This window comes from Rhincodon typus, chromosome 27 (genome assembly GCF_021869965.1).
Source record: "Rhincodon typus isolate 14 chromosome 27, sRhiTyp1.1, whole genome shotgun sequence".
Taxonomy (NCBI): Eukaryota; Metazoa; Chordata; class Chondrichthyes; order Orectolobiformes; family Rhincodontidae; genus Rhincodon; species Rhincodon typus.
Window position 1 is genome coordinate 21,718,685 of NC_063358.1, and position 26,528 is coordinate 21,745,212.

Sequence of the window (26,528 nt, forward strand, 5' to 3'; positions counted from 1 at the left end):
GAGCTGGATGAACACAGCAGGCCAAGCAGCATCAGAGGAGCAGGAAAGCTGACGTTTCGGGTCTGGACCCTTCTTCAGAAATCAGCTCCTCTGATGCTGCTTGGCCTGCTGTGTTCATCCAGCTCTACACCTTGTTATCTCTGCACTCAATGTAAAGTGTTCTTTTTGGAAAGAATGTACATTCTTCTGTATTCTCTGATGTGCCATTTTCTCCCCCACAATGCAATCGCTACCTGCAGAAGTGACTCCAGCACAGCTCTCAAGTACTGCTCTACCATCAATTGGCTGAGAAGTGTGTGAGGTAAAGTGAATGAACTGACCACAGGTCAATGAAACCCACAAGAATTTTGCAGTTCTACAGTTTGGTTGTGCACATAAATAGGCAACAATTCATCTGGTTATTTGAAATGATTTTCATTTCTGCAGTCAGAAATGTGAAAATATGTATAATAAAACCAATGTTGTGTAATTTCACTGTCCCTGCATTTCAGAAAGATTTTTTTCTAATGATGCAACAATCACTTCTACCTGTATTATCTGAACTGAAGTAAGCTTGTTCCTTTTTAATGATTTGTAATTCTGCCACCATTAGGAGAAGAATAACATGGTTGAAAATGAAACTCGGTTACTAGTAATGAAAAATGAAAGCTTTGTCTTCATATAAAATCCTTCAAAAGCCACTAATAAATGGCCTTAAATCACAAAAAGAAACTACCTGGGATAACTTCAGGTTGTACATATATCTTTCATAAATTACAACATCATTATCAAGTAACTAATAAATGAGTACCCTGTAGGTTGTCAGGTACATTGCACACTACAGCAAGGATTAAATTGTTTGATTGCTCAATCATCAGTGTAAGTGTTCTTCATTGTAAGCTGAATATCAGTGATGAACTGAGCATAAGTCAGACATAGACAACCACTGACTCTTGGATTTAGTATTCTATTGAAGATAAAGGGTAGGAGGAAGAATTGCAAGACAAATTTGAAAATTCCTTGTCAGAAATTTCTGACACCAAGTGACCTGTGGAGCAACTGTACAGAACTGCACCATTTATAAAAGATTGCTTCTCTCCCTGGAGAAAATCCAAGATACAAGTGGCATCATCTCTTTTTATACACTGACATGTTGCACATGAAGCTGTTCATTCAATAAAACTAGCCTCCCCTATTTTCTTTAAGTATTCAAATGGACCACTCAATTGCTTTTGAAATTACACAAAACCATGGGGAGAGCTATTAATCCAGATTTATTGTCTTGAGTTTGTGTACCTGTGTAAGAACAATAATGTCCACTTAACAAAAACTTATAAAAAATTCTATAAAACTGGCTATTGCATCGCCCGCTACAGCCACTAGTCACAATTTTTACTTCAGTGTTGATTTTGTTTAATCTTTGCTCAGCCACCCTTTTCTTAATAATATGAATTCAGGGCAAACTAATTTTTTTGTTAATTTATCAAGATATTGTAAAAAAAACAAAACGAAACAATAAAATGTGTCATAATAGTTTGGAATGAAGTTTAACAATAGGGAAAATGGGAATATTTTACTTATGATTAAGCAGTCAAAGATTTGAGGATTATTGCAGCATTATAAATACAATGATAAAACTGTTCAGCGGAATACTGTAACTTATTATGTTCAGTGTTTGTATGTGTATTTATTCCATAATACTACAATTAGGGCTTTCAAGGTTACTTGCTTACTGTATGGTGGCACTTACGTTTGGATCCTTCTGTTAACCAATGTGATACTGACCAAGAAGGCAACTTTAATCTGTTAATATTTGAAGATAAAATATATTTGTGTACCTGTGTGTAAATATGATCAAAACTGAGCAATTTTCTTTTGTTATTTTTCATATTATAGAATGATCTTTCACAGCACAAGGTCTTAAAGGCACAGGTTCCTATAACATCTTTTCTTTCGATATCAAGTAGTCAACATCTGATGGATATCAATTGCTAAGTGCTTCTGCTCACTTGGACAACTGCTTGCTTAGTTTACTGAACCTTGAAAACCCTTCCTAAAATATATATATATTTATATAAAAAAGTAAGAACTGAGATACCTGAAGTTATAATCCAATGGAAAATATAAAATATCTGACAACTTGTAAAACCATGCAATAAAAGTAAAAGCGTAGTCTGTTAACAAAAGCTTTTCTGTTAGTGAATGCTCGGTGCTGGCCTTGTCCATCATCACTTGCTGAGGCGTTTTGCTACATCTCCATAAGCAATTTCGATTTCTTTGTCTCCAGGACAGGTATTTGTGAATTCATCCCTGGTGTAAGCATTCTGCAGGTATCGCCAGATTCCCATCATGGATTTGGGAATGTCAAAGTTCCGGTATTTCTTTGCTACAACCTACCGAAAAGAAGAAGAACTTGTGTTTATGCATTATCTTTTCATATCATCAGGATGGTCCTGAGCACTTTAAGAAAAGGTCCAATAAAACAACATTTTTAACGGACTCATGTTTCAATTTCATTTGCATTTCCCATCAATTTATTGATGTAATGAGCGGTCTGAAATATTATTCAATGAACCATTGATTTCAGTTTTAATATCATCGTCTGTCAATGCATAAGCCATATTTTCTACTTAAGTTCCACAATTCTAACTACTCGTATTTTCAAATAAACCTGTTGGACTATAACCTGGTGTCGTGCGATTTCTGGCCTTGTCCACCCCAGTTCAACTCCACATCAATTCTAACTAGTAGCAAAGAAACTGAAGTCACAATGAAGAAGTTGCTCCATAAGCTCCACAGTAAATGAAAGAAAATAACAGGTACAAGAAAATCATTGAAGGACTTTCATTTTATCTCCAGGTTACAGAGTAGAATCATATGGGCTGTTCAATGAGATTGTAGCCTTGTTATCATTTGCAATTGTCCGTTATTTACTTAAGCTCAGAAAGGATCAGAACTTTCGTGCACAGTAGGGTCCATAGGACTGAGAATAATGTATTAACATTAACAAGGATTAAGGATTGGATAACAGTTAGAAAATGAAAGTGTGTGTGGTTAAGGACCAGCGCTTTAAGTCTCAGATATTTACAAGCTCTGTAAAAGACTAAGAAGATGGGGCTGAGTTTTAAATATTCAAATTTCCTGATTAAACAATGTTAGTTAGGGACATAAATTGTTGGGAGGATGCAAAGAGGCCGCAAAGGGATAAAGGCAAGTTAAATGACCGGACAAAAGATTGAGACAAATTATAATATTGAGAAACTTTAGGTTATTCACTATTGTATGAAGAATGTTTCTCATGCAAGATGCATCGAATGGTGGCACCACAGTTACAGCAAGCAATTAGAAAAGCAAATGTATGTTCGTTTTTATTGTGAACACGGGGATTGCTGTATTCATGAAGGACATTTTTCTGCAATTATATTTGTGTTTGGAGCACCAGGCATAATTTTGCTTTTCTTATCTCAGGAAGCATACATTTATCTTAGTGGGAGTGCAACAACGGCTCATGAGTCTGACCCCAGGTGAGAAGGTCATCCTGTAATATAGGATAATGAGAAGTAATCCAACTAAAATGTATAAAATTCTTTGAGGATTTGATAGGGTAAATGCTGAAATGATGTTTGCCCTAGCTTGAGAGTTTAGAACCAGTTGTCATACGCTCAGAATAAAGGGTCAAACATTTAGAACTGCAATAAGGGAGAAATTTCTTCATGCAGACGACTGTGACTCATTGGAATTCTCTCTGATAGAGGCCTACAGATGTACAATTGGTCATTGTGCCCAAGGCTGTGTTTAATAGGAGTTCTGGGAACCAAGGAAATGAAAAGATATAAAGCTAGAGTGGGAAAGTGGTGTTAATTTGTGCCAAAGGACCTTTTTCTGCACTGTAAAAACTCTATGACTCTTTAAGACTTTAGTAGGATCATGGCTGATCTTCTAAATAAACAGCAAATCAAAGCTCATGTGCCAACAGATCTACTCCTGCCTTTAAGTTTCATGTCCATCATGCTCTCATTTGTCCAAGTTCTCATACAAATATTGAAACAACCGTGGTATCTAACCCACACAGATAGGATCTAATGGTAAACATAAAGAAAAATTTGCTGAAACTAAATGCACAAAATGTTTTGTTGTTTTATTGCTGCCTCACTATGGGGCAAAGCAGGATGTTTTACAAAATCAACTACAATGTTAAAGTTGCTGGCTTACCATCAAATTATTTTGCAGTCTGGCACCAGGGGTACCTCACTCATCTGTTTTCATATTTTCTCTACTTGTTTATTTTGTTTTGATAACCAGAGTATAAATCTCCCCTGACTCAGTACATACTGATTGGCAGCAATTTAAGTCCTGATTTTAGCTCCCTCTGCTTAGAGGAAACAAGATGAGGGACAGTTAAAATGGTATAAGGGACTTAAACAAAACAGTCTTACCCTATTCTGGCTACCCATGAGAAGAATAGCCACAGCAAACCAATAAGGTCCTTTTTAAATCTGCAGATTAGACCAATTGCACCATGAGGCCCAATCTGCTGTTCTGGTGGGGGGCCTGAGCTTGGGAGCAATGACAATTTCCTAGCTTGATCAAAGCTGCCAGTTATTGAAGCATGGGCCAGATGAGATGCAAGCCGGTGAGATTTATTTAAAAACAAATTCATCCTTCTTCATGGGCCAGGAGGAATTGAAGGGCTAAGTGTTGGAAACCAATTCACTGCAGTGCTAAGTCTGAATGCAAACACACCCAAAGAGTCCTGGCAAAATGAGGTGCCAAGTTGGCCTGGGTTACCTAATCCTGCCGAGAATGCTTTCTTCGCTGTAAACATCTGTATAGTTGACTGGTTCAAAACACAATGTGAAATAACTCAGTACCTTGACAATGTGAAGCTTCGGCAGCAGATTGCAGTCTGCTAGCGTCATCTCATTTCCGTCCAGAAACTTGCGGCTGGAAGCCTTGACATCCTCCATGCTGTCAGCGTCAATCTCTTCAGGGAGGGGTGTGTTCAAATACTCATCCAGCTTCTGCAGTGTTTTCAGCAGGCCTTTTTCCAGAGCTGTTGAAATAGGAATGAAAACAAGATACAGTGCACTTCAGTTAAGCATATGTAACTGATTCATTAAAATGTTCCAAAGAAAAACACAGTATTAGAAAGCCAAATCCATTTAGAATACTTGGCTACAAGATCTGAAATGTCCTCCCTAAACCTCAGTACCTCTCCACTCCAACAGATGGTCCCTTAAACTTAGCTCCTGACTACGTTTTTAGCTAGCTGTCGTAATATCTCCTAGTATGTCTCATGTCAAATTTTGTTTGATAATGCTCTTGTGAAGTGCTTTGGGATGTTTTAATTATTCAAAACAGCTTTGTTACATAACCAGACCAGTTTCTAGGAAATGCCACTGGTAATGATTCCACTGTCGTCATTGACACCTCCTCTAGACCCACCTTTTGATTTCATTAATTGTGCCAATGCCACCCTGTTTTGCCTTGTACTATCATCCCTATCGCATGCTTTACACAGAACAATACAGCAGAAAACAGGCTCTTCGGCCCACCATATCTATGCTGAGCATGATGCCATTCTAAACTAATTCCATTTGTCTGCACACATCCGTATCCCTCCATTCCCCGCCTGTTCATGCACCTATCTAAATGCCTCATAAACATTGCTACTGTATCTGCTTCTACCACCTTCCCTGCCAGTGTGTTCCAGGCACCTACTACGCTGTACGTTAAAAAAAAGCACTGCCTCACACACCTCTGTTAACTTTTCCCTCTCACCATTAACCAATGCTCCCTAGTATTTGATATTTCCACCCTGACTATCCACCCTATCCATACCTCTCATAACTTTATATACTTCTATCAGGTCACTCCTCAGCCTCCAACATTCTAGTAGAAGCAATCAAAATTTGTCCACCCTCTCCTTACATGTAACACACTCCAATGTAGGTAACATCCTGTTATACCGCTTTTGCACCCTCTCCAAAGCCTCAACATCCTTCCTACAGTGTGGCAACCAGAACTGCACACAATATTCCTAATGTAGCTTAACAAAAGTTTTTATACTGCTGCAACGTGACTTATCGACTTTTACACTCAATGCCCTGACCAATGAAGGCAAGCATGCCGTATGCCTTCTTTACCACCTTATCCACTTATGTTGCCATTGTCAGGGAGCTATGGACTTGCATCCTGACATCTCTCTGTACATCAGTGCTCCTGAGGATCCTGCCATTTACTGTGTACTTTCGTTTTGCATTTGACCTCCCAAAATGCATCACCTCACACTTGTCCGGCTTAAACTACACCTGTCACTTATTTGCCCGATTTTCCAGATCTATATCCCGCTGTTTCCTTTGACAACCTTCCTCGTTATCCACAACTCCATCAATTTTCGTGTTGTCTGCAAACTTACTATTCAGACCACTAACATTTTCATCAAGAGTTCCAAGCACTGATCCTTGCAGTACACCATGATCACAGAACTCCATTCGGAAAAACACCTGTCCACAATTAACATTTATGTTCTAGGACCAAACCAATTTTGTATCAAAATTACCAATTGACCGTGGATCCCATGTGACTTAATCCTCTGGACCAGCCTGCCATGAGCAAACTTGTCAAATGTTTTAGTGAAGTCCATATAGACAACGTCCGCTGCCCTATCCTCATCAATCATCTTTGTTACTTCCTAAAAACTTGATCAAATTTGTGAGACAAGACCTGGCCCACACAAGCCATGCTGACTATCCCTAATAAGTCCATTTGTTTCCAAATGCAAGTTAATCCTGTCCTAACAATCTTCTCCAATAATTTCTCTACCACTGATAGAAGGTTCACTGGCCTATAATTTCCTGAATTAATTCTATTGTCCTTCTTAAACAAAGGAATAACATTTGCTAGTCTTCTGGGACCCCTTCTGTGGCTAAAGAGGATACAAAGATCTCTGTCAAGGCCCCAGCAATCTCCTCCCTAACCCTATCCCGGGATAGATCCCATCAGGCCCTGGGGAATTACCTACCTTAATTTTTATCGAGACACCGAACACCTCCTCTTTCTTAATGTCAACATGCCCTAGAATATCAACATATCTCTCCCTAATCTTACTATCATCCATGACCTTCTCCTTGGTGAATACCAATGCAAAGTACTAATTAAGGACCTGACCCATTTTTTTCTGGCTCCATGCATAAATTCACTCCTTTCCCTAGCTATGCTCTATAATATATAAAATGACTTGGTATTCTCTTTAATCCTATTTGCCAAGAATATTTAATGGCACATTTTAGCCCTCCTAATTCTGTGTTTAAGTTCTTTTCTGCTTCTTTTATATTTGTCAAAAGCCTTATCTGATTTCAGGTTCCTAAACCTTACATATACTTCCTTTTTCTTTTTGACTAAACTTCTAATATCTCTTGTCATGTTTCCAAATGTTGCCATCCTTATCATCACAGGGACATGCTGGTCCTGAACTCTGATCAACTGGCCTTTAAAAGACTCCCACATGTCAGATGTGGATTTACCCTCAAACAGCACTCTCCATCTAATTTCTCCAGTTCCTGCCGAATATTGTTGTACTTCACTTTCTCCCAATTTAGCACATTCACCTGAGGACCATCTTATCCTTGTCCATAATTATCTTAAAACTTACAGAATTATAATCACTGTTCTCAAAATGCCCTCTCGTTGAAACTTTGATCACCTGAACAGGCTCATTCACCAGTACAAGGTCCAGTATGTCTCCTTCCCAAATTGGATGTACCTAACAAATTCTGCCCCATCTAAGTCTCTGACACTAAGGGAGTCTCAGCCAATATTGGAGAAGTCAAAATAATCCACCACAACAACACCCCTGTTGTTTATACATCTTCCCATCGTCTGCCTACATAACTATTCCTCTATTTCCTGCTGGCTACTGAGACGTCTATAGTATGACCCCGATCATAATGATTACACCTTTCTTATTGCTGAGTGTTACCCATATGGCCTCACTAGATAAGCCCTCCAAGATGTCCTCTCTTCATGCAGCTGTGACATTCTCCTTAATCAGTAATACAACTCCTCTACCCCTTTTACATCACTGTCATACCTGAGATATCTAAGACCTGGAACACCAGGCTACCAGTCCTGCCCTTCTCTCAATCAAGTTTCTGTAATGGCTATCACATCATAGTCCAATATACTAATCTAAGCTCTAAGCTCATCTATCTTACCTGTTACACTCCTTGCACTAAAATAAATACACTTCAGATCTCCAGTTCTGCCATGTTCATTAACCTGGTCCCACCTGTTCTTCCTATTAGACCAACTTGACTTAAGCTCTACCTTCTCCTCAATCATTCAGCATGCTGACTTACTGCTCTGGCTCCTATCCCCGCTACACATTTAAATTCTCCTGAGTGGCACAAGCAACCTCCCTGCAAGGATATTAGTGCCCCTCCAGTTTAGGGGTAACCAATCCTTCCTGTACAGGTACCTCCTACCTAGAAGAGATCTCAATGATCCAGATATCTGAAGCCTTCCCTTCTACACCAGCTCTTTAGCAACATATTCACTATTTTATCTTCCTGTTTCTGATCCCACGAGCAATGTGGCACATGTGTATACTCTATCACAGACATTCCCCTTTGATTTTTCATTCCAATTTGTACCTCTCCAGATGGGTACACAATCAGCAGATAAGAACAAGCTGGTGTAGAAGGGAAGGCTTCAGATATCTGGATCATTGAGATCTCTTCTAGGTAGGAGGTACCTGTACAGGAAGGATTGGTTACCCCTAAACTGGAGGGGCACTAATATCCTTGCAGGGAGGTTGCTTGTGCCACTCAGGAGAATTTAAATGTGTAGCGGGGATAGGAGCCAGAGCAGTAAGTCAGCATGCTGAATGATTGAGGAGAAGGTAGAGCTTAAGTCAAGTTGGTCTAATAGGAAGAACAGGTGGGACCAGGTTAATGAACATGGCAGGACTGGAGATCTGAAGTATATTTATTTAATGCAAGGAGTATAACAGGTAAGATAGATGAGCTTAGAGCTTAGATTAGTATATTGGACTATGATGTGATAGCCATTACAGAAACTTGATTGAGAGAAGGGCAGGACTGGTAGCCTAGTGTTCCAGGTTTTAGAAAACTTTGAAATGTTAGTCTTGTAAACTTGGTTTTACCTGTTTCCATAACTTGAGTGGACAACACATGCCCAAGTTCAACCACATGAATCTGGAACAAGTTTTTAAGTTTGCAAAAAGGTGCTGATATTTTCTCCCTCATGTTCAGTATGTTTGTCTATCTTTAAGTGACATCTTTATGATAACATAATATGTGACCTGAGGGTATAAGGGTGTCATATTCCATCTTATCATAGATTACTCTACCAGAAGCATGCTCCTCTGTTTGTAACCTAACAATTTAAATTTACTGCAGATACTCATGGACATGAAGAATATAACATTTACACATAATTATTATTTATAATAAACAACTTCTGGAGCCTTCAATAAATGGTATCCACATCCAGTATCATATGTTTCAGGAGATAACAGAAGAATTGCCACATCATGTAAAACACATTGTTGGAGGCAAATTAACACCATTTGAACATAAGAAAAGGATTAGGCCACTCAGCTTGTCAAATCTGCTCTGTCATTTAATGTAATCATGGTTGACGGAACACTTCAGTTATGCCATTGGTATTCAGAAATCTATTCATCTCTACTTTAAACGTACTCAAAGACAGCATTTCCACAACCTTCTGTGGTACAGGATTCCAAAGATTCATCAAGCTTTGTAAAAGATTTCTCCTCATCTTGGTATCAAGCGGCATTCCCCTTATTTTTGAGTTATGTCCCCTGATTCCAGACTCTCCAATCAGGGAAAACATCTTACATATATTTGTCTATGTTTTGAGGTATTTGTAGGTTTCAATCAAATAACATCTCAATTTTTGAAACTCTGAAGAATACAGGCCCAGTTTTCCAAATCTGTCTTCATAAGACAGTTCCACCATCCTGGGATCAACTCCATCTATGGCAATAATATCCTTCCTGAGGTAAGGAAACCACAGCTGTACACAGTACTCTAGATGCTGTCTAACCAAGCTTCTATACAATTGAATCAAGGCTTCGCTACTCCTGACCTGAAATTCTCTTGTGATAAAGGTTAACATCCCATTAGTCTTCCTAATAGTTTACTGGACCTGCTGTTTCCTTTCTAGAGCTAGTTATCCATAGATACAAGAGCAAACATGTAAGAATAGCAATAAGTTATTAGCAAATTGAGGTTTCTCAAGGTGACAAATGTGGTTGTTAATTGATCACTTAAGTATATACATATTACAACTAGTGCACATTGAAGGTCTTGATTTACTGTTGCTTCCCCAATCCATACACCCCTATCCTGCAACTCCAAGTTTAAATCTCTTTAGTCAGGTTTATTCTCTTGCCATGACACTAAGATTTTGGTAGCATGAATATTTCTTGCTGCTTATCGGCTCAAATGTGTATTTCAGACATAACAAGGTATAGAGCTGGATGAACACAGCAGGCCAAGCAGCATCATAGGAGCAGGAAAGCTGAAGTTTCAGGCCTAGACCCTTCTTCAGAAATGGGGGAGGGGAAGGAGGTTCTGAAATAAATAGGGAGAGAGGGGGAGGCAGATAGAAGATGGATAGAGGAGAAGATAGGTGGAGAGGAAACAGACAGGTCAAAGAGGCGGGGATGGAGCCAGTAAAGGTGAGTGCAGGTGGGGAGGTAGGGAGGAGATAGGTCAGACCAGGGAGGACGGACAAGTCAAGGGGGCGGGATGAGGCTAGTAGGTAGGAGATGGGGGTGGGGCTTGAGGTGGGAGGAGGGGATAGGTGGGAGGAAGGACATGTTAGGGAGGCGGGGAACAGCTGGACTGGTTTTGCCATGCGGTAGTGGGAGGGGAGATTTTGAAACTTGTGAAGTCCACATTGATACCATTGGGCTGCAGGGTTCCCAAGCGGAATATGAGTTGCTGTTCCTTCAACCTTCGGGTGGCATCGTTGTGGCACTGCAGGAGGCCCAGGATGGACATGTCGTCTGAGGAATGGGAGGGGGAGTTGAAATGGTTCGCGACTGAGAGGTGCAGTTGTTTAGTGCGAACCGAGCGTAGGTGTTCCACAAAGCAGACCCCAAGCCTCCGCTTGGTTTCCCCAATGTAGAGGAGGCCACAATGGGAACAGCGGATACAGTATACCACATTAGCAGATGTGCAGGTGAACATCTGCTTGATGTGGAAAGTCTTCTTGGGGCCTGGGATGGGGATGTGGGGGCAGGTGTAGCACTTCCTGCTGTTGCAGGGAAAAGTGCCGGGTGTGGTGGGGCTGGAGGGGTGTGTGGAGTGGACAAGGGAATCCCGGAGAGAGTGGTCCCTCCGGAAAGCTGAAATGGATGGGGAGGGAAAAATGTCTTTGGTGGTGGGGTCGGATTGCAGATGGCGGAAGTGTCGGAGGATGATGCGTTGGATCCGGAGGTTGGTAGGGTGGTATGAGAGGACGAGGGGGATTCTGTTTTGGTTCTTATTGCGTGGACGGGGTGTGAGGGATGAGTTGTGGGAAATGCGGGAGACACGGTCAAGGGCGTTCTCGACCACTGAGGGGGGGGATGTTGTGGTCTCAGCCTATCCAGTCTCTCCTTATAACTCAAAGCGGGTAAACGTAGAACATAGAACAGTACAGGCCCTTCGGCCCACAATGTTGTGCCGACCTATTATCCTACTAAGATCAATCTACCCTGGATACAGGACATTAGGTGGCACAGATTGGCATGGATGAGCAGGGAAAGTGAAGGGAGTAAGCAGGTGAGAGCAGGAGGAACATTTTATTTTTTAATCTTTAAAAAATCAAACACAGTGCCAGAGTCTTCAGTTAGACCTTCCGCCCCACCCACCTCAGAAATCATTCCATCTCACCACTGGACTGAAAGTGGAGAAAGCAGGCATCCATTTTTAAGGTCAGATTTATGTAACTGAGAATCCTCCTGGTTCTGTTTACAAGAACCAGGTACAAAGCTTGGGTCTTTATGTCAGTGTGATTTGATTCACTTACTCTTCCCAGGCCGTCCATAGTAACTGGTATCATGAATATTGATACCAATGATTATTGCACTTGCAGGTCTGATGACACGAAAGGAACGTACGTAAAATAAGTCCGAAGTACAGAACAGAATGAAGGACAAAATGTACAGCATTGGAGCTACCTGGCTCTGTTTATTGCACAACTCCACTGAATCTACCCAGAGAGATTCAAGGACTGGGTGAGATCACAGCAAGAGCTGGGGAATTGGCTACTTGAATCAGTAGGCAGAAGGGCAATTTGATCCAATCATTACTGAAATTAGGCCTGTTAATTATTTAGAGCACCAAATATTGTACTTTTATGATAATTGTGCAAAAACTGGATTTGACATTGCCTATATCTGTGAACTCATTGTGCCAATCATTACTAGACTAGGTTAAGCCCTTCAAAGGGAGATAGCTTTCACAGAGATTACATTTGGAGCATTCAGTTTGTCAGTGCTGAAACATCTCATGAAAACATTAATTTGCTACTTTTCATGATGCAGTTCAGATTAATTCAATCTCACATTACATAGAAGTGGTAAAGAGTATTGCATGACCTTGAAAGCTATTTCACTTTAGGGTATGAGAAAATGCTAATGTGCATTCTCTATCAAACAGCAAACCATATTCTCTAAATATTGAAAAGCAATGTACCCCAGCTGTACTCTGCAGAAGAGGGACTGGTGGAACTGTACTTTATCAATAGGATTCATTGGTGAAGGCTTTTGAAAAATTGACAGGTGCCCAAGTATATTGTCCTGGAAATGCAAGACTTGAGGTCAAAAATGGTCATTTTACTTCAGTAGAATCTGGCCAGATAGCCTCTGATCACTACAGCCTTCAGACAGGTTATTCTACAAAACGGAGTAAGCTTCTTTGAAAATAGAGAGAAATCAATGTACTGATATTTATGGAATAGAGCTAGTGTAAAGTAATTCAAAATCCTTCATTCATAGGTCCAAGATGTATAGGATCTGCTGAGGAGGATCACTTCAACTGTTTACCTCACGTTTACCTGCTGATGGCCTGGAGAGGAACACACAAGGCCTACCAGTATACCTGAGGCCTTTCACAATGACTGCACTCCCCAAGGTATTATTTGAGTTTGAGTTTGATTTATTGTTGTTGCATGTACCGGGATACGGTGATAGTGTTGTTTTGCATGCTCTACAGGTAGTTCATTCCATACAAACTGCATTAGGGTAGCACTGTGTAAAATAATTGTCCCTCATGTCCTTTTTAAACCTTTCTCCTCTCACTTTAAAAATATGTGCCCTAGTTTTGAACTCCCCCACCTTAGGGAAAAGACCTCTCCTATTCACCTTATCTATGTCCCCCATGATTTTATAAACCTCTATAAGATCACCCCTCAACTTCTTCCGCTTCAATGAAAAAGTCCCTTCCTATCCAGCCTGTTTTTATAACTCAACCCTCCATTCCTGGCAACGTCCTGGTAAATCTTTTCTGAACCCTCTCCAAGGCCCTACCATTAATTGGATAGGTCTTGCCCTTGTTTGTTTCACCAAAATGCAATACCTCACATTTATCCAAATTAAACTCCACCTGCCACTATTAACTGCGCATTTCGCTACACTTCTCTCTAGCAAAAATGTAATTAATCAATGTTTACCAGGTCCATAACGAGCCAATTACAAGGCTCCTTTGAGTAAAAGAAAGAACAACTTTATTATCTGTCCACAGTAAGAAAATAAATAAGGATAGACATAATGTCAAGAATATATAAATGCAAGTACATAGAAAGACAGGAAGATAAAAGAATATACAGTTTAAAATTTTCAAGGTGTCCTTAGAGGTGCAAAGGATGTTTAAAGGATGTTTTTGTTTTCTCATCAGTGGTGAATATTTCATTTATCCTTTGAGTTCTTGGTGCTTTGAAGTTACTTTTTAATCAGTCACTTGGGCATGTTTTCTTCCTTGGAGACTCAGACAGCACTTCCTTGAGGTGATTCCAGTCATAAATCCACCTTCTCCGTTCTACTGAAAGTAGCTCTTGAAATATAATTAGTTTGTGTATTCCTTTTTTCCAAGCTTGATAATTGTAGACAATGTCTTCAATCTTCAATATGTTAAACATGTCATACAGGTGTAATTTAAAATAGGAACTGGGGGTTTTCTTCATGCCTGACTAATTTCAGTGTCTTTTGACAAAAACGTTAATTTCAGTTCATAAATTTTGTTTATTCAATATATGTTTCACAAAACTCAGCCAATCTGTGTGGTTAGCTGATTGCTCTGGCCATTTCAAGACTGTTTTAATCCATGAAATTTCCAGGTATTAAAATCAGACTTAAAATCAAATTTTAAAGTCAATAGTACATATTTTATCATAAGCATGATATCTCCACTTTACAAGTAGGTAACTTGACCAATATTTCTCCTTGTTTACAATGAGTATTCTGTTACAAGGTTGAAATGAAATAACAATATAGAAATTGGCACAACAACAAACAGACACTCACTCTCTGCACCATATCGTGGGTTCGAAACCTGTTTTAGAAACGACAGCCAGACTTATTACCTGCGCTGTGCTACCTGTCAGAGCACTAACCCTTCATTGTCAAGTTTTATGATCCACGTACAAGATTCAGGCACTTTTCCAAATTTGATTTCTGTAGTTCTTTCATTATTCCTTCACAGAATCACTGGCCACCTTCTTGAGCCTCTATAACCCTTGAGGTTTAGCGACATCCAGAGTCTTTCTGAAGTGGAATGAAAATCACGTAGTCCCAGGGAACGAGAGGCTGCTCTCTCATTATAGACAGCTGACTGGTGATGAGCGTCACTACAACCTCAGGCCAGGGATGAGGGGACCCTCATGCCAGCCACTGCTGGTACACGAAATGACCTTACACTGTTGGCATCACTGTGAATCACAAACCAAACTCCTAGACAAATGAACTAGTAAATTCCCCTTGTCCTTCTAGGTTGGGTGATGGAGTGGGGGGAGGATGGGTGTCAGGGGAGGTGATCAGTTTAATTTAGTGAGTGGTAAAACTGGTGGTTGTCTCCGACAGGGTGTCGGAATTTGTCAGTGTTCTGAAGAAGGGTCACTCAACGTGAAACGTTAACTCTGACTTCTCTCCACAGATGTTGACAGACCTACTGAGCTTTTCCAGCAACTTCTGTTTTTGTTTCTGATTTAGAGCATCCACAGTTCTTTCGGTTTTTAATTTTGTCAAAATTTGCATCCTGCACCTTATTCTCATTGAACTTTGCTTCAACCAAAATGGACTAATTGAGGTTTGAGACTCAGGTCTGTTCCTTTGATCTTCCCCCAGTGGGCAGCTCTGCTTTTAACGCCCTAGCATTGCCCTTGGGATCTCTACCAGAGACACTTACTATGGCCTATGTTCCCTTTTTTTCCTCTTATTTTTGGTTATGGGGTTTTCCTAATCTATCACTCTCCCTGGAACATTACTGCCATTTGCTGATTGTTCAGCTTCTAATATTTACCGATCTCCCCCTATGACTCTTGCATAAAGTGACACTACACTTTCACTTTCTCCTGCCCTGTCAGAAAGGCCTCTGGTCACCCTTTAAATTTATCATGAAGGTATCTGTTGATCAGATCTCTAACTCGTTTTTGTTATCTTTTCTCACCTTCCCTGGTGTTTTCTTACCTTTCTTCTAAGGCTCACTCAGGCTTTTTTAACTTACTGGTGTTCTGTCTTGACCCTTTCTCTGGCACCTGGTTGGCTTTCAGCCCTGTTTAATTCAAGTGGCCCTTTTTGAGTCAGTCCAATCTAACAGGATTTTTCTGGCCCCTACAAGGCTGGGAAACCTCTCTTGGATCTCAGATTCCTGCTGGCTTAATTCGAGTAAACTCTCATGAGCAATTCCAACCCTCATGGGTTCTACTGCCCTCAGTAGGGTTTCAGAGTCCCTCTGTTCCCACTGAAACATCTATCTCTGGCACTGGCAAGTTTGAGATTAACCCCACACTTACCAAGCCCATGATAAGTTCACTCTTTAAGTCAGCATTAATCAATCACACCTCTGTACTCTTTCCCATATGTCCTTCCAGGTGGAAAATCTTTCATTGTCCTATTAGCAACATCTGCAAATACCAGCACCTTGGATAATGTTAATTTATCTCTCTGACTTTTTAAAACAGTCAGTGGTCAGTGTTACAAAAACCCGAAAGAACTGCTGATGCTGTAATTCAAGAACAAAAACAGAAGTTGTTGGAAAAGCTCCGCAAGTCTGGCAGCATCTGTGAAGAAAAAAGTCAGAGTTAACATTTCGGGTCTGGTGACCCTTCCTCAGTAGTCACTGTTGCTTGGAGTACAAATTCCTGACAGCTAGCCTGGTCAACAGTCGTGAAAGAGCAGTGACCACCTTCAGCGCAATAGACATCAGTCTTACAGCTCAAGTGTGCGGGAGACTGGGTTTGCATAATATGGGAGAGAGGTCAGGGGTGGGGAGAGTAGGGATGCAATAGGGAGGCCAAACACCTTATTTTGCAAGCACCTGCTGTCCACTTTCAATTACAATTTCAATTTTCCTCCACATTACATTAGATTCTCAAATGGTTTGAAATAATATTCCAATGTCTCGAAATATCCTTTGACTATTTTTAATAAGATGATGGTGAATTTCTATTGTTCACTTTTATTGCGTTCGAGCATTATTGCTACAGAAAGCACTGGCCTGAATTGTCAGCCCCAGCTGTGCAATGACTAATCTCCACAGGATAATATGTTTTTTTTTGCACCGGCTCTATTAGTCTCGTTGCCAAATCAGAGCTTGGATGAAGTGAATTCAATGATTCCATTGTCTCCATTTTCAAAAAGCCCACCCAGTGACTGCAAGGTAATGAGCTCAGCCTCACAACACTCCAGAGACCAAATTATTTAAACCAATGCACACGTTGATTTAAGAAAAACATAGCTTTTAATAAGTTACAGCTTGTGGCAATGAGGTAGGGTTTTCATAATAGGTTTAATTCACCCAAAACAGTTTAAAGTCTTTCTTGAATCTGAGTCACTATGGTCTAGTTTAAAAAGAGTTTTGGGGATGAATTTAGTTACACAGTAGTTAGAAAGCAAAATTTGGAATTCACCACCTTGATCTCTTCAAGGTCCGGTTACATAATTCCCTCAGTATCTTATCTAAGCCTGTACTCTATTTTTTTTAATGTTAGGTCTATAATTTGTTTTGCCATATATTTGTTCACTGCAGTGCATTTATTCTCTTCACATCAGTAAAAGATAAATACATAGATCTTTATTTTTGGTGCCTATCCATCCTATCCATATAGGCAAAGACAGATCTGTCACTTATAAATTCATATGAGTCCTGTTTTCTCATTTTCAGATAAGGATTTGTTAGCAAGGCCAGCATTAACAGTCTGTCCATGGGTTGTCTTTGAGACGTTAGTTGTAAATATTCTTTCTTGAACTGCCAGAACTTGGAGATACTCCCACTGTCCTGTTGGCTTGGGAATTTTGGGATTTTCACCCATTGATAATGAAGCAATGGTGAGATACCTCTGAATTGGTATCAGGTATGTGGTGAAGCAACCACAGACCCAAAATTGGACATTCTAGATTGAACCACAGCTGGAGAAATCAGGCCTGACAGAAAATTGGCCAAGCTAAATTACACAGCAGCCAGCAGCTACAGAGAGCATAAGAAACCAAGGTCTAAAAGGTCACAAAGGTTCAGTGGGAACCAGTTACAACCAGCCCAAGGGTTGTGTGTTGGAAAAGTTTCAATCAGATCTCTGGGCACCTTAACTTCCAGCCAGTGCACTTTATACCTTCCTAGCATAGGAACTGTGCAGAGTGTTGGTGTGATCAGATTGGATGCTTTGAACCCTGCTCATGACCACATTGGCCAAATGCCACAGAATATTCTGAAAGGTCAGGGGTGAGGGGGTTAAGGACACACACCTGAAAGCCACCTTTGCAGTAACCTCAGCGAAGACGCATAACATAACTTCTGGCAGAGACAGTGCAGCAACCCAAGAAGACCCAGGAGAAGATCCCAACTGAACCTCTGTGAGGCCCATCTTTGTGGAAGAGAGCCAGCCTTATGTTGGAGAGAAAGGAGATTCCAACGGCCCAACTCAAACATGTGCATCATTGCGGGCAGACAGATAGAGCTAGATAGAAAGTAAATATTGTGGGAGTTTGGGAAATGCTCACGTGACTTTTATAATAACGAATAGATTGTTAATAAAATCAAGTTGAACCGCAAACCGAATATTGTGCACTTTTGCCACAAGAGTGCTTGGGTAAAGTGTTTTTAATACAGAAACTGGTTGACATATCCAAAGCACCTGACAGCATGTGCAATTTCAAAGGGAACCTGAAAGTGATCGCATTCCCATGCACCTTACCGTAATCCTTCTATAACAAGTGCGTACAATCCAATTAAGGGTTGCCAGTAGTACAGTCACCAGCTTGAGACCACTGTCAAATCAGATTGGGCTGGGCTGTCAGAACATGTTGGGTCAGGTCTAGTTGAAAAGTGGAGTCAAAATTTTGAGCCTTCACCATGGCAAGGAACAGAGGCAAGCAGACAGGTACCAACAATGATGCTCCCAGTCTGACAGGTTTGCCAGATTTATCCTGTCCCTGGGTCACTAAACTGGAGGTGCCTTGGGACAGGGAGGGGATGGGGGATAGATAATGGCAGAGCTGGATTTCCCAGTCAGCCTCCAATTTGCCAAAGATAACACAGGTCTGCTGTGTTGGCAGCAGCGTCCCGGCAGCAGACTGCAGATCCAGAGGATATCCCTCATCTGTGTGTAGCCGCTGCAGTTGTTCTAAGCCACCTTTTTTTAGGTTCATGCTCTCCATTCTGAAGCTCCCTTTCTTTCAGTCACTCTGTTGTCAGCTTTGTTCAAGCTGGAAGGTCCCTGATGACCCTCCAACATGGAGAACCCACCCACTGTGTTTAATCAGATGGCGAGTCCAGGGTCTGGTCATTAAATGATTACTCTGAGAAAAATCACAATGAGTGACCGTTTCCCACACAGGGTGGGCTTCTGCTCCCAACTTCAGCATAACTCCTGGATCCAAAAGCCCCATGGGAAACATCCAGTTCCATGTTTTTTCAGCCAATCTAGTCAACAGGATCTCTCATTATGGATGTAAGACAGACTTTAAAAAAACCTTCACTAATCGCCTTACCATATTGTACTAACAAAATAGTTGCAGATTTGTTGGTGATGTACAGATTTTAAGGGTTTGATAACTAATAACCATGAAATGAGCAGTTATGCAGGTATTGAGTCATCTAATTTTCTGTCATCCTCATTTCTAAAATTTGTGTTGATCTGAAGCACCTATGATTTGTGACTGTTAACCATAAACTCAAATGAAATTATTAATTTTTGAGAAAAATATAATCTATAAATGAAGAGGAGGCTTGGCAGTGATACAAAATAAATAGCCTGAAAATCACCATTGAGGCTTATAAATAAACTAGATCGCATTGAGAAGATGCCAGCAGCCATTGAACTGTTCCTCAGCATTAATCAGTGATTTCACAGAACAAGGATCAAAAACAACCACTTATACTTGTATAGAGCCTTTAACAAAGTAAAATGTCTCAAGGGGCTTAACATGAGCATTACAAACAAAATATAACAGCAAGCCACATAAATATGTAGTAGATCAAATTATGTAAAACTTCGTCATGGATGTAGTTTCCAAATAAGAAAAGTAAATTAGATAGGCAGAGAAGCTTAGGAAGGGCACTGCAGAGATTAGGGCATAGGGAAACGAAGACCACCAGGGGTAGAATTAGAATCAGGTATGCACAAAAAGTTCAGGTTCTGATGAGAACAGATATTTTGGAGGCTTGTAATGTTGAAGAAGACTACAAGCAAGGTCATGGAGGGATTTGAAAGCAAGGATAAGAACTTTAAAATGAAGATATTGCTTGAAAGGGAGCCAAAGTAGGTCAACAAACACAGGAATGATATGTGAACAGGACTTGAACTGAGTTGAGACAGCAGAGTTTTGAATGATCTCTAATTTGAAGCGGGTCAAATATGGGAGATTAGCGAGATCAACGGAACAGTCAGATTTAGAGGTAACAAAAGGCAGGAATGGGGGTTCCAGCAACAGATGATCTGAGACAGGGATCTGGTTACATATTTGGGAATTGGCAGCCTTACTGACAGCATGAATGTATACTCACAATGTCACCAGAGTCAAATATGGCACCAATGTTGCAAACAGGCTAGCCTAATCTGAGTATGTTACCAGGGAGAGGGATAAAGTCAGTATCTAGGGAACCAATTTCAGAGCACAAACCAAGAACAATGGCTACAATATCCCCAGGATGATTGGAGGAAGTTTCTGCTTTATCCAGTACTGGACATGAGACAAATAGCCTGATAATTTAGCAACCGTGGAGGTGTCAAGAGGGTAGTAGTAAAGTAGACCTGGGTGACATCTGTCTTCAGATAACATTACCAAGTAACAACATTCAGAGAAGAGGATAAATCTTTGCCATACACCAGGTTAACAGTTGGGGAGCACGAAAGTAATTTCAGTGGTGAATCAGCTATGTACCAGAGGCTGAGTTACAGAAGATAAGAACTGCACATGAGGTGTCAGATGACCTCAAGGACTGATGCAAATGCTTGTGGCTATTTAAGGTACTGACTATTTAAAATGTAGTCACATTTTTATTTGAGGTATCATTTGCCTGTTAATTCCTGTTCACTTTCAATTAGTTCTGATTCAAGTTAAATTAAAAGCTGCATTACCAAGCTGTTGGTAATTTTTCATTTGGCCCTCAGTCAGTCAACTTGATTATTTTGGATTACAGGTTCCATGGTTTACAATTGTCTTTTCCAAAGCTGCCAGGCCTGCTGAATATTTCCAACATTTTCTGTTTTCATTACATTAGGATTTTTAGATCAATTCCTTTCTCCACATGGAAGTAATAAATTCTGATGAGGGCACAGGGTGTGGGCATGTGGATTTTGTGCTATTTTTTGAATGAAATTTATTGGAATCCAACAATTTTTTTGGCAGGCTACCTTCCGTTATTTTACAGAAAATAATTCTCGATAAATCTGCCAATGCTATCCTGTGATTTAGTTCTTTAAACTTGGCTCAGTGTCTGGTCAATAATAACACCCAGAACACTGATGATGGAGAATTCATTGAAGGTAATGTCAGTGAATGTCAAGCAGAGATAGTTAGACTGTCTCTTGTTGGAGCTGGTCTTTTGCATGGCATTTGTATGGCATGAATATTACTTGTCTCTATCAGTCCAATCCCAAACATTGTCCAAGTCTTGCTGAATAAGGATCAAGCCACTCAAGTAGAAGAGAGGAGCTCATTACAGGAGTTAGGAAGGTAAAGCTTGGTGATTTTGTGCTAGCCAAGGCAAGAATATTTCCATAGAATCTATACAGTGTGGAAACAGGCCATTTGCCCCAACCAATCCATAATAACCCTCCAAAGAGCATCCCACCCAGACCTATTCCCCTCCCCTGTGACCCTGCATTTCCCATAGCTAACACACCTAACCTGCACATCCCTGAACATGATGGGTAATTTAGCATGGCCAACCCACCTAATTTGTATATCTTTAGACTGGGGCAGGAAATCACAGCGTCCAGCAGAAACTCATGCAGACTCCATACAGCCTGTCACCTGAGGCTGGAATCGAACCTGGGAGCATGGTGGTGGGAGGCAGCAGTGCTAACCACTGTACCACTAGGTTATTGCTGGTAGACATTCTGTTACTATCAGGTAGCATATTTGTCTCCCTGCCACATATCGCAATAAAGGGATTGTTGCTGTGGGGCTGTGCGCGACATATTAATACACAGTCCCTTTCTGTTCATTTAGGGGTCCTTTGAGGTGAGGAAACTAGCAGGCATGAGGAACTGCACTAACTTCCATTTATGGACACCTGTTCTGAGCAAAACTCACTTCTGGATAATATAGGAGAATAGCTGAGGGAAAAATTAGGCTGGAAATACTCAGCAGGTCAAGCTGTGGAGAGAAATAGAGTTAGCAGATAGAATTTAATAGCCTTTTCAAATGGCATCCTTGATGGTGGAAGTGTTTAATTGGGAGGGAGAGGAGGGTATAGTACATGTCCCTACACTCCTGCCAGAGGTGGTCTTGTGGCACAATGGTAGTGTCCCATCTGTGGCCCTGAAGCTTCAGGTTCAAATCCCATCTTAGGTCTTGATGGCCACAGAAGGGAACAGCAGCCTTACAGATTGATAATCAATCTGTACATCCATTCAAGATGCCTATGGCAAGCAGGAGAATTTCTTGGTCAGCCAGAACTGTGAGCTTTGCGCGAGATGCAGCCCAACGGTCTCACCACATTAAAACGCTCCATGTGCAGGCTTTTCCATGGACAAGTATCATCCTCATTCACACACATCTTATTCAAACTTATACTTTCTCAGAATCTCAAGTGTATTAAATTCCAGACTTCCCTGTTGTTATGTCCAGCCAAAATCGAGATGCTTTTAGAAGCGTACCTTTGTGTCACTTAATTTCCTGATTTACCCAACTTCTTTTTACCTGTTTTTAAACTTAGTGTTGTCCTGCACTAGGGTCCCCAGCCCAATACCTCGGTTTCTCAATATATTCTGTGGCAGCTTGCCTGATTTCTGGCTAAGCACAAGGAAATCACTTATCTTCTCCTTTAAAATGGAAGAATATAATCGATTACCAAAATACCCAAGCACTGCCTGTTAGCAGACATTCCAAAATGGAGAGAAGATTCTCCAAGAATTTGACTCTCCAAGAATAAAATTAAACATGCTGCTCACCCTCGTTAGCTTCTGGCTTAGAGTTCTTGATGTAGGCTGAGAACTTTGCAAATATATCATTCCCAGCTGTGTTGGACTCTGGGTGCTTTGTGCCAAGCTTCATGTACCTAGGAATAAAGGATACAATGAGTGTGAAATCCAAACAAAATGCAACAATGGCAATTGCAACATCACTGCAATGTTCCAAAATGGATTCAATCTACTTTAGAATTATTGCTGCTTTAACGTTAATGGTTCCACGAGCCTATTTCCTAACTAGAACATTGACATAATCTGGAATATACCTTGAATTACTAGAGACAAATTGCTTGGAATTAGATCATGGCACTGTTGCCACTGGAACACATCAGAAACATTTAGTTTAGTCATAAATGTAACAAAAAAAAACCTCTCTAACACACATCATTTGCCCCCAATGCAATGAGTAAGACGAGCAGAAATCAACCAGAGAGGTGACATTGAGGTCAATTTTGGTGCACGAAATTATAAATTGGCTGCCCAGAATAGCATGTGGGCCATAACAGGTTTGAAATGAGAAATGAAGGAAAGCCAGGGCAGAGACAATATACAAAGATGAGTGAATTATGAGTGCAATGAAGACAATGAGGAAGAAATCCATTGACATTGTGCCACTTCTAGCAATTCTATGTTATTCTTGACTGTTTGCAATGAAGATGCTGTACAGGTGGCTTCCCATAGTGCTGCCCAGCTGCAGGGAATTGGAATTAGTCTGCAGAGCAGCAAACAAAACTCTCCCAAAGAATAGGAGATCATTTTGTTTTAGTACTGATTACAATAAACCCAGCCATCCAGCCAATTGAGCTAACCGATGCTGAGTGACACCAACAGCATGGGTTCAATTCCTGCACCAGCTAATGTTACTATGGAAGACTCTCCTTCTCAAACTCTCTGCTTGCCTGAGGCATGGTCACCCTAAGTTTAAAGTACCACCAGTTGTCTCTCTCCACTAATAGAGCAGCACTATGGTCTGGTAAGGCTATGGCAACTTTTTTAAAATTTGAATAATACTGTGTCCGTATCATTGCAAGGCAACCCTTATTGAGGTCATTTTGAAACTTTTCATTGCTAGTATTGCATATATTATCATGCACAGGTCACTGACCACATGGAAGCAGACACACCCAGATCTGTCCATCATTTTTAGCAAGTATTGGCTGCAGGCCACCATCTGCTGTATAACTGCATTATCAGCCAGATTAAAACCACCATCAATCCCCCTTCGAGACAGAAGCTACAACACTAACGTCTTAATTCTTCATTTTCTGCAAAACTCACCCCTGATCAATTAGGTCATATTAAATTATTCTTTTTTAAAAAAATGAAAATCAGCAGCAATTCAAATGTGGGATGTAAGAAATAGGGAGGAGGGGTGTAATTGAGTCTTCCACTTACATAGCCCCTGTACAACCATCAAGTTCCCTAGGCATGTTACTGTCCAGAACAAACTTTTGAAATGTAATCACATGTTGTAATGTCAGAAAGGCAGCAGACATTTGGATGTGCAACAAGCACCCGGAAACAGCAATGTTATAATGATCAGATAAACTGTTTCACTGATGTTGGCAGGAGTATAAACATTGGCTAATCACTGGGAGAATTCCCTTCTCATCATTTTTTACTACTGAGAGGCAGATAGGGCCATGATTTAAGTTTTAATCTGAAAGACAGTCCAGTGCAACTCACCTTCAAAATTGTAGTGGATTGTCTGTGTAAACTTGAAGCCTCAACCTCTTACTCAGAGTGGGGATTGCTACCAATGGAGCAACAGCAGACTATGCTCCTGATTAGTTGAAGGCACTCGCAAAGTTTGATGCAGAATACAGCTCTCTTTTCTCTCTTCCCTAACTACTACACCAACACGTTACTCTCAATTTTCCACAACACCCATCCTGTAACTTTTATGGGTGACATAACAACAGATTCAATAAAGACCAAAGACCAGTCCAAAGGATTGTTAACAGCATATTCTGGGAGGAATTTTACTTTTAGTAAACATCACTGACATTAGATTTTACAGCACTTAAGATTATATAATGTCTCTTACGTTTCTTTCAGTCTGGTATTTCCTGAAGAGTCAATAATTTTATTTCTATTGAGTAACTGAACTTATTTGCTTAAAACATACATCTTATAAAGGGGTACAAATGACACGGTGCTTGAAATATTTTACAGGTTTCTGTTTCTCAATTGCCTGGTTTTTGGGATTGTGTAATCTTAGTGTTTGGCTGTGCTCTCTTGATAGCTAAATAAATTTATCCAGGCAAATAAAAACAGAAGTTACTGAAAAAACTTGGCAAGTCTGGCAGCATCTGTGAAAAAAAATCAGAATTAATGTTTCGGGTCTGGTGACTGGACCTGAAACGTTAACTCTGACTTTTCATCACAGGTGCTGCCAGACCTGCTGAGCTTTTCCAGCAACTTCTGCTTTTGTTTCTGATTTACAACATCCGCGGTTCTTTCAGTTTTCATCCAGGGAGATACTGAGCCATATGACCCAAGGAAATTGCAGTAATGTGTAATGTTATCAGACAGATCTCAGTGAGTATATTACAATGAACAATGTCACCTGGTTTGAGTGAGAAAAGGTTCCCACTCCCGATTTGAAGAAGATTGACAAAAAAAAAACAATTTCATGATTTGACACATCCGTGCAGCCTGTGTCACGACAGAGATATACACTATTTTGTCTCCTTATTAAAAATGTTTCTTTTCCCTTTCTTGAGTGGACAGAATTGGAAACAGCGCTTCAAGCTTCTTCTAAAGTGCTGACTATATTTTTTCACAGGAGAATTATTGTAGCACATTACTCATTCTGACAGTACAAACAACATCTGCTGCTGGCAGCTCTGCATACTACAGCTTTCCAAATATTAATATTGCAACAGTTGCCATTTGCACCAACATAATGATCACTACTGAAAAATGTCTCTAATCTTGAACTAGCCATTAATTTGAAAGAGAAAGAAACAGAAGGGCACAGACAGTTCAAAAGCTTAAGACTGGCCTGAAACAGTTATTGCTTCAAGACATAAATCCTCCATTTTGAAAAATAGCAGGAAACTACAGTTGCATTTTTCATCTCAGAAAGAAAATTCAGAGTTGCAGTTCTAATTAACACCAGGCTACCTTCAGCCCAAGGCTTAAATTTGTCAGCTCCCGGTATCATACCTCAACCAACCAATAAGAAGATGACGTGCTGCTTCAGTCATCCTGTTTAAACCCATATTGTACAATACTTAAGCTTGACCATGTCAGTAACCTTAATAATGGTACGTCTCCATAGAACCAGCAGTCAAGAACCATATGCACATGCCATTCAATAATCTCTGCCTAAGCCTATATTCTTACATAGCCGAATAGATTTCTCAATCTGTTCATACTTATTTATTTTTAAAGCTATTAATTAGGTGTTCAATGTTTTAGCCGCATTGAGGACATTTCACTGGAAATACAATAATGTGACATCACATGGGTAACATCTCCTGCATTCATGTCTGATTATCAAAACTCAAAAACTGCCAAATGTTTCATTAGATTAGAATGCGCACATAACAGCTGCATGTGAAGTAAAACTCAGCTCCTGCTGACTAACTGGGAACCAAATTCTACTGTGCCACTCCAATGCTGCAAAATTTGCCATCCATTCAGAACATTTTCAC

At 40.4% G+C, this 26,528-nt stretch overlaps 1 protein-coding gene across 1 annotated transcript; it reads right to left on the minus strand.

The window, feature by feature from the left end:
- Positions 1–1,236: 1,236 nt before the first annotated feature.
- LOC109920384 (chloride intracellular channel protein 4-like) lies at positions 1,237–24,296 on the minus strand. Its single transcript, XM_020520419.2, has 4 exons — positions 24,262–24,296; positions 22,849–22,955; positions 4,851–5,032; positions 1,237–2,372 (listed from the first exon to the last, which is right to left on the minus strand). Exons 1-4 carry the CDS (start codon positions 24,294–24,296, stop codon positions 2,208–2,210), a joined length of 489 nt encoding a protein of 162 aa, XP_020376008.2. The 3' UTR covers positions 1,237–2,207.
- Positions 24,297–26,528: the final 2,232 nt, after the last annotated feature.

Bases quoted from the DNA above. Each gene is read 5' to 3' on its own strand.
- LOC109920384 (XM_020520419.2), bottom strand. From the start codon at position 24,296: ATGCCTAGGGAACTTGATGGTTGTACAGGGGCTAT. The intron at 22,956-24,261 runs GTAAGTGGAAGA...CTTTATTCCTAG, and splicing joins GATGGTTGTACAGGGGCTAT to GTACATGAAGCTTGGCACAA. The intron at 2,373-4,850 runs GTACTGAGTTAT...TCTTTTCGGTAG, and splicing joins CGAAGCTTCACATTGTCAAG to GTTGTAGCAAAGAAATACCG.